This window comes from Aulostomus chinensis, chromosome 17, assembly GCF_037954235.1.
Source record: "Aulostomus chinensis isolate RoL2024-O1b breed Wild chromosome 17, RoL_Achi_v1.0, whole genome shotgun sequence".
Taxonomy (NCBI): Eukaryota; Metazoa; Chordata; class Actinopteri; order Syngnathiformes; family Aulostomidae; genus Aulostomus; species Aulostomus chinensis.
Window position 1 is genome coordinate 202,113 of NC_141336.1, and position 12,852 is coordinate 214,964.

The window sequence follows — 12,852 nt, forward strand, 5'->3', positions numbered from 1 at the left end:
GTCCATGATGAGAGGAAAGATCATTCTTTTTGATGACAGAGTGTGCTATCCTGGTCACATGACCATTATGAGAGGTTTTCCTCAAGAACTGCTAGCCATGTGGCTTACACATATTGTACATACCAAATACCAGGACTTACTGGTTTTCATAAATCATCTGCACTAAACTAAGTTTGTTAGTATAGACTTGCATCCTAGTGCTTCCTTCATGATTTTAGTGTTCTTCTTCTTTGCTGTTTTTTCTGGTTTTCTTTTGATTCAGTGGTTGCTGGTGGTAGCTCACACTTTTTGTGCTGAACCAGCACAATTTGAATTTTGTTAAATGTAGGATCATAGATGATTTAGGTCACTATGGCTCTTCTAGCTCGTTTGGTAGTCCTGGTCAAATACAGGGTTACAGTCTACAACTAGATCCAACCAACTGGTTCTTGTGTAAATCTGTAATATAATTTATTTTAACTGATGAAATGAAACAGGTATGAAATTAGGGATGGGAATTGATAAGATTTGTATGATTGTGATTCCATTTCCAATTCTGCTTAACGACTGGGTTCTTTATTGATTCTCTTATAGATTCTCATTTGGCAAGAAAGGAGAAACTAACAGTCAGACTCAATCTCTCATCATGGTCATCTAAATGTAAGGCATGAGAAGGCATTCATTTAATGTAAAGTTAGTCATAGCAGGTTTTGCAATGAGGCACATGGCACTAACATGATAGGCAGTGTTAACAGCAGAAGACATGCTAGTGTTGGTAATGTTGCTAATGTCGCCACTGCTGCTGGGTTGAGATTCACTCTGGAGCAAATCGAAAACACCACATTCATTCAAAGTTATCGCAGGCTGTGTGTGCAAATGTTTCTTTCTGCATGGTGGTGGTACTTCCTCCCTTTGATGAAATATCCACTTTGCAAGTATTGCAAGTAGCCCTATTGTCATCCTTTGTCATGAAATGTAACCAAACTTTCGAGCGTTTGTGCCACTTGGGCGCCATGTTTCCTGCTGGCTGCTCTGATGAATGACGTCGCCACGCATGTTGCGTAGCTTACGTAAGCAACACAAGGTGCATAGTGGCAACATTTGTACCCACTGGAATCAATTAGGGTATCAGTTGCAAAATTGGCAAACTGTGTTTCTACTAGATCTCTCATTTATTACAGAGCAGCACATTGTTCTGTCTCCAACAAATATTTTTCATGACCACCACGATGATGATACGAGTCCACAACAATTTCAACTCCTCCAATTGAATTCATCATTCATTAAATTCTAATTAACAAGTAATACAAATATTTTCACTTGAGAATAACTGACAAGATTAAAACGGTACACAATTATATTACATTATCAAAATAAAACATTGATTGGCCATGAGTGCAAGACTAGAGATCAACAGAATTTGAGTTCTAGCAGAAGAAAAGAGAAGAAATCTGCTTCAAATGTTGATACAGATGCTGGTGATGAAGACAGATTCCAAGGCTGGATATTTCTTCTGTCAGTCTAAGTGCTGGTAACCCTGAGGTGTGTTGCACTTTCTTATGCCATTGTGCTGTCCAGCCACACTCTGATCTCCTCCTTGTTCCTCTTGGTCCATTCGATGTTACTCTTCACCGTCTCCAACGCCTGCTTCCTGGGCATCTCCCCAGCACCGGCATCTGGGGTCAGACTGAAGAAATGCTCCATCTGCAGGACCAGTGAATATGATCTATCAGCATCTACATTCAAAGATGAATGGGGCTTCTGTGTACAGTTTGTAGTAAATGCAATAGATGTACATAATCATCCTCATATTGAAATGCTTTTGTAGGGATCTTATGCATGTGTTGAGGGTCCACGGCGGTGGTGCTGCATCTTGATAGGAATAATGTAACAACAACTGGTGCAACTGCCACATGGGCAAGAGCATGAAAACTGTACCACTCAGAAACCAGCAAAGGTGGCTGCACAAAGGTAAGTTAGACGTATAACACTTTCTATCGAGACTATTCTTGAGTGGGTTGCACTTGTGGCCAACCTAACCTTCCATCTCTGAAGCTCTGTATTGTAGCTGGATGTGATTTTGTTCAGTAGGCGGCCGAGGTTCCTGTCATTTATTGTGTATCTGTGAAAAGAAAAAATGTTTCAGGGATCTGTGGCAAACAGGAACAACATCATCATGATTCATCATAATTTTTTTTTTTGATGGAATCATTGAGGGTCTGATAAAAAAAGAATGCTGCTCGTAGTTCAGTCAATCCCCATCATGGAAGTTCTCATTGTCATTTTGGGTCAGATCTACACCACAACAGGCCCAGGTTCAGAGGTCACATCAGGTCAGTGCCTCCTGGTTTGCGACTTCAGACTGTTTATCTTTATTGATCTTCCTGTTAAACTTCTGCTCTGTCTTTAGTCACATCTTATCAATAACTTCTTCCTCATCTGAGTTCATGTTTTTTACTTTATCTCTTTCAGAGCTGTTGACTACTAGCTGACACAGAATCACATGATGCTGCTGTTGTGTGCAGAAGGAAGTTATCCATTAAACACACCCTCAAAGTTTAGGTCTTGGTTTCCAGTCAAATAATCAGTTTAATGATTTTAATGCTTGCCAGGAATACTTAAAATGTCCTCATCAGTCTTTGCTTCTTCTCCATGAATGACACACAGGAATGGATGTATCAGGATAGACACAAAATATGTGTCACAGTCTCAGTAATTGGTTGGTTTGAGTCTGTACTTGGATAAGTTTACATTTACTGTTTCTCAGTTTTCTCCATTCGTTGAACCTCCAGGCTGCTTGTAGCAGAAATTTGCTGCCAGGTATAAATCAGATTCTTTGTCTTCATTTTCCCCGTTGATGTTAACTGTGATGAAAACTGCCCTCCATCCATACATCCATTTACTTCTGTTTATCCTGGAAAGGGTCGCAGGGGGCTGGAGCCTGAAAACTGCCTCTACAGCAATTATTTCCATGCTAGTTTCTGTAATAACTGCCGGATACATCTGAAAAAAACTTCAGTGAGTCATCCCCGTGACCATATTGGAGGGATGTGGCCTCACTTTTCTGCCCTGCACCTGTGAGAGCCACCTCTCTTTGAGGGGCACCTGTGAGGACCCCCTGTGAAGGGCACCTGTGTCTTGATCAGACTGCATTAACCCTAGAATACTAATGTTAAAATTAAAGCTGCAAGCAGCGTTGTTAGGGCCTGAGCCCCCGCGCAGCCTATGGCCGCGTCCTTGACACCGGCCCGTATCCAACAGTGTAATCGGCAAATCTGTAGGCCTTGTAGTTTAGGAGATAGAAGCCTCAGTGCGCTGCACAGTGTGATGGTGAGAGTGAGAGCAGAGCTACCAGCTGGCCCTTTAAGAACCCCTCCCCCACTGCTCTGTCTCTGATCTGTGCTAGAGTGGAGAGCAGAGCTGAGAGCTGGCCCTTTAAGAACCCATCCCCCACTGCTCTGTCTTTGATCTGTGCTAGAGTGAGAGCAGAGCTGAGAGCTGGCCCTTTAAGAACCCCTCCCCCACTGCTCTGTCTTTGATCTGTGCTAGAGTGAGAGCAGAGCTGAGAGCTGGCCCTTTAAGAACCCCTCCCCCACTGCTCTGTCTTTGATCTGTGCTAGAGTGAGAGCAGAGCTGAGAGCTGGCCCTTTAAGAACCCCTCCCCCACTGCTCTGTCTTTGATCTGTGCTAGAGTGAGAGCAGAGCTGAGAGCTGGCCCTTTAAGAACCCCTCCCCCACTGCTCTGTCTTTGATCTGTGCTAGAGTGAGAGCAGAGCTGAGAGCTGGCCCTTTAAGAACCCCTCCCCCACTGCTCTGTCTCTGATCTGTGCTAGAGTGAGAGCAGAGCTGAGAGCTGGCCCTTTAAGAACCCCTCCCCCACTGCTCTGTCTTTGATCTGTGCTAGAGTGAGTGCAGAGCTGAGAGCTGGCCCTTTAAGAACCCCTCCTCCACTGCTCTGTCTTTGATCTGTGCTAGAGTGAGAGCAGAGCTGAAAGCTGGCCCTTTAAGAACCCCTCCCCCACTGCTCTGTCTTTGATCTGTGCTAGAGTGAGAGCAGAGCTGAGAGCTGGCCCTTTAAGAACCCCTCCCCCACTGCTCTGTCTCTGATCTGTGCTAGAGTGAGAGCAGAGCTGAGAGCTGGCCCTTTAAGAACCCCTCCCCCACTGCTCTGTCTTTGATCTGTGCTAGAGTGAGAGCAGAGCTGAGAGTTGGCCCTTTAAGAACCCCTCCCCCACTGCTCTGTCTTTGATCTGTGCTAGAGTGAGAGCAGAGCTGAGAGCTGGCCCTTTAAGAACCCCTCCCCCACTGCTCTGTCTCTGATCTGTGCTAGAGTGAGAGCAGAGCTGCCAGCTGGCCCTTTAAGAACCCCTCCCCACTGCTCTGTCTTTGATCTGTGCTAGAGTGAGAGCAGAGCTGAGAGCTGGCCCTTTAAGAACCCCTCCCCCACTGCTCTGTCTTTGATCTGTGCTAGAGTGAGAGCAGAGCTGAGAGCTGGCCCTTTAAGAACCCCTCCCCACTGCTCTGTCTCTGATCTGTGCTAGAGTGAGAGCAGAGCTGAGAGCTGGCCCTTTAAGAACCCCTCCCCCACTGCACTTTCTCTGATCTGTGCTGGAGTGGAGAGCAGAGGAGGATTAAGAGAATTGTAGTGTGTAAAAGCTGAATAAATCAGCATACGTTGGTCAAAAGTAACACATAATGGCATATTTTTGTAGGGATTTTTGTCAGGAATACAGTGGTGTGTTTTTAAAAGCTGTGGGATGTATGGTGTAGACGTGAGAAGCATTTGTTTGACAGTATGTACCCTGAGAAGATACGCTCTCCCCATAGACTTCCATTATAAGCGTGAAACGTGTCTCCCCCAATTTGAGGGCTGATAAAATCCAAACCGAGCGAGTAGTATTTTAACCTTGAAGAACTTTTAATCAGCACAGTTGGGAGAGTAATGTGTGAAAGTTTGGAAGCCCTGGCATTTACGGTTTAGGAGGAGATAGATTTTGTTCGGGGAGTAAAAAAAGTCAAGATTTTGACAGTTTTCTCCAATTTGTGGACATTCTGTTGGAGATAGGTGAGGGGTCAGAGTGTAAGAATTGTTGGTCTTGATGAGACGAGTCCAACGGTGTTGGTCCCATGTTTGTGGGACTTTTGTGTGAGGAGTTATAGCACTCTAAATTTAAAAAAAAAAATTGTGTGACTCCCTAGGTGGCGCTATAGATTTTTGTGGTGTTTTTGTTTTTGATTAGTGAATGTTGAGACAGACCGAACGATTGTGCCGAATTTCAGCGAATTTCATGCATGTTCAGGGGCTCAAATTAGATTATGCGCGTTCTGCGCATTATGCACATATAGCGCGCACTCATTGAGAGCAAGAACAGTCCAGGACCAGGTTTTGAATGGTGTGTATGTGAAAACTGGCTCCGGACCGTCTGGCCCAGTTGCCTCATGGGTGTTGGGGGGGCTTGGGACACTGGTTAGTGTGTGTTTTTAGTGTTTTTAGTGCTGCTGATGTGTTGCTCTGCCGAGCAAACATAATAGGGTCTTCGCCAGAAGTACCTTCTGCCAGAAGTACCTTCTGGCTCAGGCCCTAATTAGTAACGCAATCACTAACATTGGGTATCGGGTTATTTTACCCAATTTAATATTCCTGATAAAATATAGTTTTCATAAAAACACATGTGGCATGGTTGTGCAACACAGTCTCACACTGTAACTGTCAAAGAACGACATTTGGGCAAGTCCCCCTGGCATCTACAGCCCACGTGGAGGGTTTTTCCAGGTTTTCCATGACATCATATGGCTGTCTACACTACGTTTTCATGCATTTCTACCTTCAACGCTGGACTCTGTCTTACGACTTCCTCTTCCGTCTAGTCCTTTTTGCTTATTTATCGACTATTCTTGGTGTTGTTAGGCTTAGGATAAGGGTAGTGGTTCGACGAAGGAATAGGGTTAGGGACGGTTATCACCACGACACCGTAGTTCACCATCAAACAAGCTTGGGTGAGGGTTAGTTAGTGTGTGGAAAAGCCCTTTCATCGTCATCTGACAATTTGCCATCTTCATTGTCAAGCAATATGGGGGGGGCCTCAATGTCGCCTGTGGATGCAGGAGGACTTAACCAAACATCATTCTTTGACGAATAGGGGGTGAGACTGCGTTGGGTGGTGGAATGGTTAGCATGGTCGCCCCCCAGCAAGAAGGTTGTGGGTGGAGCCCCGGCTGCAGCACGGGGTCTTTCTGGGTGAGTCTGCATGTTCTCCCTGTGCCTGCGTGGGTTCTCTCTGGTACTCCAGCTTCCTCCACAGTCCAAAGACATCAAGAGGGGACCAGGTTAATCCAGACTCTAAATTGACCGTAGGCGTGGCTGGGAGAGTCAATGGTTGTCTGTCTCTATGTGTTGGCCCTGCCATGGACTGGTGACCTGTCCAGGGGGAAGGCTGCTGGGATAGGCTCCACCCCCACCACCCTCAACAGGAGAAGTACCTTTGTGCCAAAGTACTCTTCTTTCATTTCCCGATATGCAATGTTACATAAATTGAAAAAGGTACCATGGGAACCCTATACCCTCCCGTGACTGGATAAGTAGCTTCTTTTGAGAGATGTGAATCTCTTCCTTTTTTGGTGATAAGGTTTTGAACATCAGAACCCAAACTGTGCCATCTCTGTTTACTTCCCCATACAAAGAACTGGACCACACCTTCAGTACTTTTTATCCAAATTCCCAGTCAGAGCTAATAAGATTGATAAATTCCATTAAATTTTCATTCTCTCCATTAAATGTTTTACCCACAAGTTTTTTTTTTTAAAGAGGCCTCTGCCTTTTTAGCCTGGGATATTTCAACAGTGTTTAACAAGTCTTTAGCCTCAGGAGTGGTACAGTAGAAACCAAATCTTGGCACTGATAATTTTAACAATCTCAGACCAATATCTTAATTACCCTTTTTTGCCAAGACACTGGAGAAAGTGGTATGTTCTCAACTTTTATCCTTCTTGAATAAACAGTCATTCTTTGAAAAGTTTCAATCTGATATCAAATAACAATAAAAAAAATTACATGTGGTGTTCCTCAAGGGTCAATTACTGGCCCTTTACACTTTTCTCTGTACATGTTACCATTGGGTCAGGTCATTCATAACTTCAACAAATCTTTCCATTTTTATGCAGATGATTCTCAAATCTACATTTCTATAAATCCCTAAGACCTCACCTCAGTTAACATTCTCATAGCCTGCCTTGCAGACATCAAATCCTGGATGTCCAGTTACTTTTTAATGTTAAATAATGCTAAGACGGAAGTGATGGTGTGAATCTGGGAGTAGTGTTCAACTCTGATTTGAGTTTTCTAAACATTTTAGCAATATCACCAAAATCGCTATGAGGCAAATGAGGAACATAGCCAAAATTAGGTTATTCCTCTCATTCGTTGATGCTCAGACTCTAATTCATGCTTTTGTTTCCAGCCATCTTGACCACTTTAATGCCTTATTTTCTGGACTGCCACAGCAATCCATCAACCATCTCCAACTTGTTCAAAACACCGCAGCGAGAGTTCTCATAAAGCTGACAGACAGATAGATTACTTTATTAATCCCTTATGGACGTTCCGCCAGGGAAATTGCAATCTCCTACACATTCAGAGCACTGTTACCATAAAGGTAAAAAGAACAGACATAAATAGAACTGTATAGAAAAATAGAAAAGAAAAGAAAACAAAGACTATATCAATATATATATATATATATATATATATATATATATATATATATATATATATTAGGGTAATAACTTTTTGACTTTTTTTCTCAAACCTGATTTCCTGTGGCAGGAATGAATGAATATTTGCTTACAATTGCCCAAAATGACATTTATCCCATTGAACTATCAAAAAAGGTCACGCACAAAGCACTTTGAAAAATTGACCATTTCCATAAATGAGGGCAAAATCTAATAACGACACGGAAACATTGACAGGTGGTCTCCGGTGTACTAACCCTTCAAACGGGAGTGTTTAAACATCTAAAAGATGAAATAAATGTTGGTAGTTATTTTTAGAGTAGATGAATATGAGTAGCATTGAATGCTTCATTCCAGAGAATCAGTATTTCCCCTTGCAAAATCAGGTTCGCATTCTCAGACTTATCACTTACCCTACTGGGCACCCAGTAGCTCATGTGCATGATTATTAGTTTTCAGAACTCTTTGCATAACCTTCTCAACTGTTCTGAAATCTTCCATTACCTCCTTGGCATGCTGGTATGATCTTGTACATTCTGTGTCCAGGTCATTCTGAAGTGTTCCTGAGTGACACAACAGAACAGGCCATTGCTTAGTTTAGTACAACATGTCGTTCAAAAAGAGTTCTTCTACCACAGAGAAGAACAAGGAAACCTGGACAAAAAACTTGGTGCATTTTCAAGCACCATCAAGACGAGCCAATGTGGCAGTCTATGATGCACCCCTGAGTGACCGGAGCCGCATGCCTCTGAAAAGCCATGTGATAGGACGTTTCAAATCCCTTGAATCCATCGCCAAAGAATGGAAAGAGAGGGTCGGTCTGATTGCTGTGGAGCTGAAGTCTTTATGGAGCATGACATTGAACTTTCCGCATTTATCGGATCAAGCCATTCATGCAAAATTAGAAAAGCTCCTACGAGACTATGACTATTGCAGAAAGACGCAAAACTTTGATTCTCTGAATGACCTGTTTGATGTGACCCAGGTGAAAGGCCAATGGCTGTGCAAAGAGGATGAGAATCTCTACAAACTTCAAATCCAAAGCAAAGGCCAGGTTGGTTATTCCACTGGCAAGCCTGCCAGTGCCAAGACCATCCACCCATCCAAGCGAAGGAAGACATTGCCAGGGAATAAGTCCAATTCACCAAAAGCATCCACTTCAGCAGGAATAGTTTCTTCTGAAACTGGCACAGACTCATGCGATGCCAGTCAAGAGTCTGAAGACAGTTCTTGGGAAGATGAGGCTGGAGTATCAGCAAGTAAAAGGAAGCATAACCCCACCTGTGTTGCAAGGCGCCTTGTTACAAGCGCAAAGCTATCGACTCACGGAGCAGCAAGGGTGTGCCGTCAGCTTTCTGGTGAGGGCATCGAGATCCCAACCCCAAGTCAGCCAGGAATCCACAAGGCTATCTACAGGAGAGCTGCTGAAGTGAAGCAGCACCTGGTTAGCACACTTCATCAGGAAAAGTGGAGCTTGCATTTCGATGGTAAAAAAAATTGATGGCATTGAACATCAAGCAGTGGTCCTAAAAAATGAAGAAAAGGAAATCAAGCTGAGTGTGCTTCAGTTGAAGGATGGTACAGCCGCAACCATTGCAAATGGCTCCAGGGTGTCTTACAGGAGTTCAACTTATGGGAATCAGTTCTGATGATAATTGCTGACATGACAAGTGTAAACACCGGAAAGAAGTCAAGTGTAGTCGTTCGGCTGCAGCAGATGTTTGAAAAGAATGGGAGTCCCAGACCCAAGTTCATCAGCTGTCAGCACCATGTGCTCGATCGCATCCTACGTGTAGTCATGGGCCAAGAGCTCCATGGCACAACCAAATCTCCAAACATTGAGTACTTCTTTGTGAAGGACTTGATGAACAATTATGACCGACTGAAGGCAGCTTTCAGCAATGGAAAGGCTGAGATCAAGGAAACTGGTGGTTGGACAGACGACATGAAATTTTTGTACCACCTCACGCATGTCTTCCGTCACTTCACTGAGAAAGACGAGGTCCCCTTTGTGAACTTTCAGCAGATTCCTAACATCAGCAATGCACGCTGGAACTCTCGTGCCATTCTGGCCCTCCTTGCATTCATTCTGATGCCTGAAACTCGAATCAGGCTGCAGAAAATCTGTACATTTATTTCTTACCCATGGGCCGACCATTGGTTCAGCGACCAATTGTTCCGTGCTGAAGATTTCGGTGAACTGTCAGCTGCACTGGATGCATACCCAAAAGGTCTCAAATGCTTAGAAACCCACTGGACAAGAGATGAATCGCCCATTGATATTGCCAGACGCAACCAATGCTGCGAGCGTGCAATCAAAGTTATGCAGGACCCGCATGAGTCCTGCCGCAACAAGGACAACCTCCCCCTGAGATTCCTCCTGACCAATGACATCAATGTGACCTTCTTTTGAGTGTTTTCTGACACTTTGTACTGTTCTCCATAGGCCATGCATCATTATTATTATTCTTAATTTCTTTTTATCAAACTGGCATGTGCTTTGTATGATTTCAAGAATTGGCAAAAAAGCTGGTTATTAAAGAATTTTAAAACATTTTGTGCGTGAGGTTTTTTCATCCAATAAATTTTAAAATGGGATTTTATTTAATCTTTCATAAAAGTCCATCATCTTGTGACACAGGGATATGACGTTGCAAAAAAGTTATCACCCTAATATATATATATAGATAGATAGATAGATAGATAGATAGATATATAGATAAATATATACAGTATATATGCACATGTGCGTGTGCCTGTGTGTACCTGAATGTGATTTTGTACACGTGCATAGTAGCAGGAATAATAATTATTATTATATTAATTGTTATTATTATAGCAATAATAATGATGGTATAATATAATATCGTGACAATATATAATAATAGTATAATATAATAATAGTAATAATATCAGTAATAATAATCATAAGCCACAGAAATATCAGCAAATTTCTCCTATTCTGGCCTCATGCGCTGGTTACCTGTGGTGTTACAAGTCACTGAATGGCCTTGCCCCGTAATACATCACTGACATTTCCTACCCCCCCCCCCCCCCACACACACACACACACACTCTCGGATCTGCTGATCAGCTGTTACTCACGGTCCTAAGAACAAGGCCCATCGCCTCTGCAGTGAAGGCTCCACAATTGTGGAATGCACTTCCAATCAGAAAAACTACCTCAGTGTCCTCTTTTAATAATCTCTTAAAAAAACACTTTAATTGGTTGGCTTTTAACGGAGTTCTCATTTACCCATGCTTTTTTTTTTGTTTTATTGTCTCATCTTGTTTGTTTGTTTTGTTTTGACTTACAGCAATGGGTAAATGAATTATGTTTTATGTCTGTGAAGCCCTTTGTAAAAATGCTTTTTGAAAGGTTCTACACAAATAAGTTTATTATTATGTGGGTGTTCTTGGGTTATGACCCCTGATGGGAAGAAGGTGTGTCTGACCTCTCAGCTCAGCATCAGGTGTGGGTAGGACGTAAACAGTCCTGGGATCCACCATTCATAGCTGACTCTTCATCACACAAACCAAATCAACATAACCCACACACAAACACACAGAAACACACTAAATCATCATAACCCCCACAAACACACTAAATCATCATAACCCCCCCCCCAAACACACACAAACACACTAAATCATCATAACTCCCCCAAACACACACAAACACACTAAATCATCATAACCCCCCCAAACACACACAAACACACTAAATCATCATAACCCACACACAAACACACACTAACACACTAAATCATCATAACTCCCCCAAACACACACAAACACACTAAATCATCATAACCCCCCCAAACACACACAAACACACTAAATCATCATAACCCACACACAAACACACACTAACACACTAAATCATCATAACCCACACACAAACACACACTAACACACGAAATCATCATAACCCACACACAAACACACTAAATCATCATAACCCCCCCAAACACACACAAACACACTAAATCATCATATCCCACACAAACACACTAAATCATCATAACCCACACACAAAGACACACTAACACACTAAAATCATCATAAACCACACACACACACACACAAACACACTAAATCATCATAACCCACACACAAAGACACACTAACACACTAAAATCATCATAAACCACACACACACACACACAAACACACTAAATCATCATAACCCACACACAAACACACACAAACACACTAAATCATCATAACTCCCCCAAACACACACAAACACACTAAATCATCATAACCCCCCCAAACACACACAAACACACTAAATCATCATAACCCACACACAAACACACACTAACACACTAAATCATCATAACCCACACACAAACACACACTAACACACGAAATCATCATAACCCACACACAAACACACTAAATCATCATAACCCCCCCAAACACACACAAACACACTAAATCATCATATCCCACACAAACACACAAACACACTAAATCATCATAACCCACACACAAAGACACACTAACACACTAAAATCATCATAAACCACACACACACACACACAAACACACTAAATCATCATAACCCACACACAAAGACACACTAACACACTAAAATCATCATAAACCACACACACACACACACAAACACACTAAATCATCATAACCCACACACAAACACACACAAACACACTAAATCATCATAACCCACACACACACACAAACACACTAAATCATCATAACCCCCTCCCTGCACACACAAACACACTAAATCATCATAACCCACACACAAACACACACTAACACACCAAATCATCATAACCCACACACAAACACACACAAACACACTAAATCATCATAACCCACACACAAACACACTAAATCATCATAACCCCCTCCCCGCACACACAAACACACTAAATCATCATAACCCACACACAAACACACACTAACACACCAAATCATCATAACCCACACACAAACACACACAAACACACTAAATCATCATAACCCACACACACACACAAACACACTAAATCATCATAACCCCCACACAACCACACACACACCAAATCATCACAACCCCCTCCCCGCACACACAAACACACTAAATCATCATAACCCACACACAAACACACACTAACACACCAAATCATC

At 42.7% G+C, this 12,852-nt stretch overlaps 1 protein-coding gene across 2 annotated transcripts in view; it reads right to left on the reverse strand.

Annotated features, from left to right (window-relative positions):
- Positions 1-436: 436 nt before the first annotated feature.
- enpep (glutamyl aminopeptidase) overlaps positions 437-12,852 on the reverse strand; it is a 47,724-nt gene continuing 35,308 nt past the window's right edge. Inside the window, exons 19-20 of one of the 2 annotated variants that reach the window (XM_086183289.1) lie at positions 2,020-2,101; positions 437-1,683 (exon numbers count right to left, since the gene is read on the reverse strand). In XM_086183289.1, coding sequence (XP_086039415.1) covers positions 1,537-1,683; positions 2,020-2,101 — 229 coding nt within the window. In that variant the 3' untranslated portion in view covers positions 437-1,536. The remainder of the gene's footprint in view (positions 1,684-2,019; positions 2,102-12,852) is intronic. The other variant, XM_086183290.1, reaches the window with a different exon arrangement.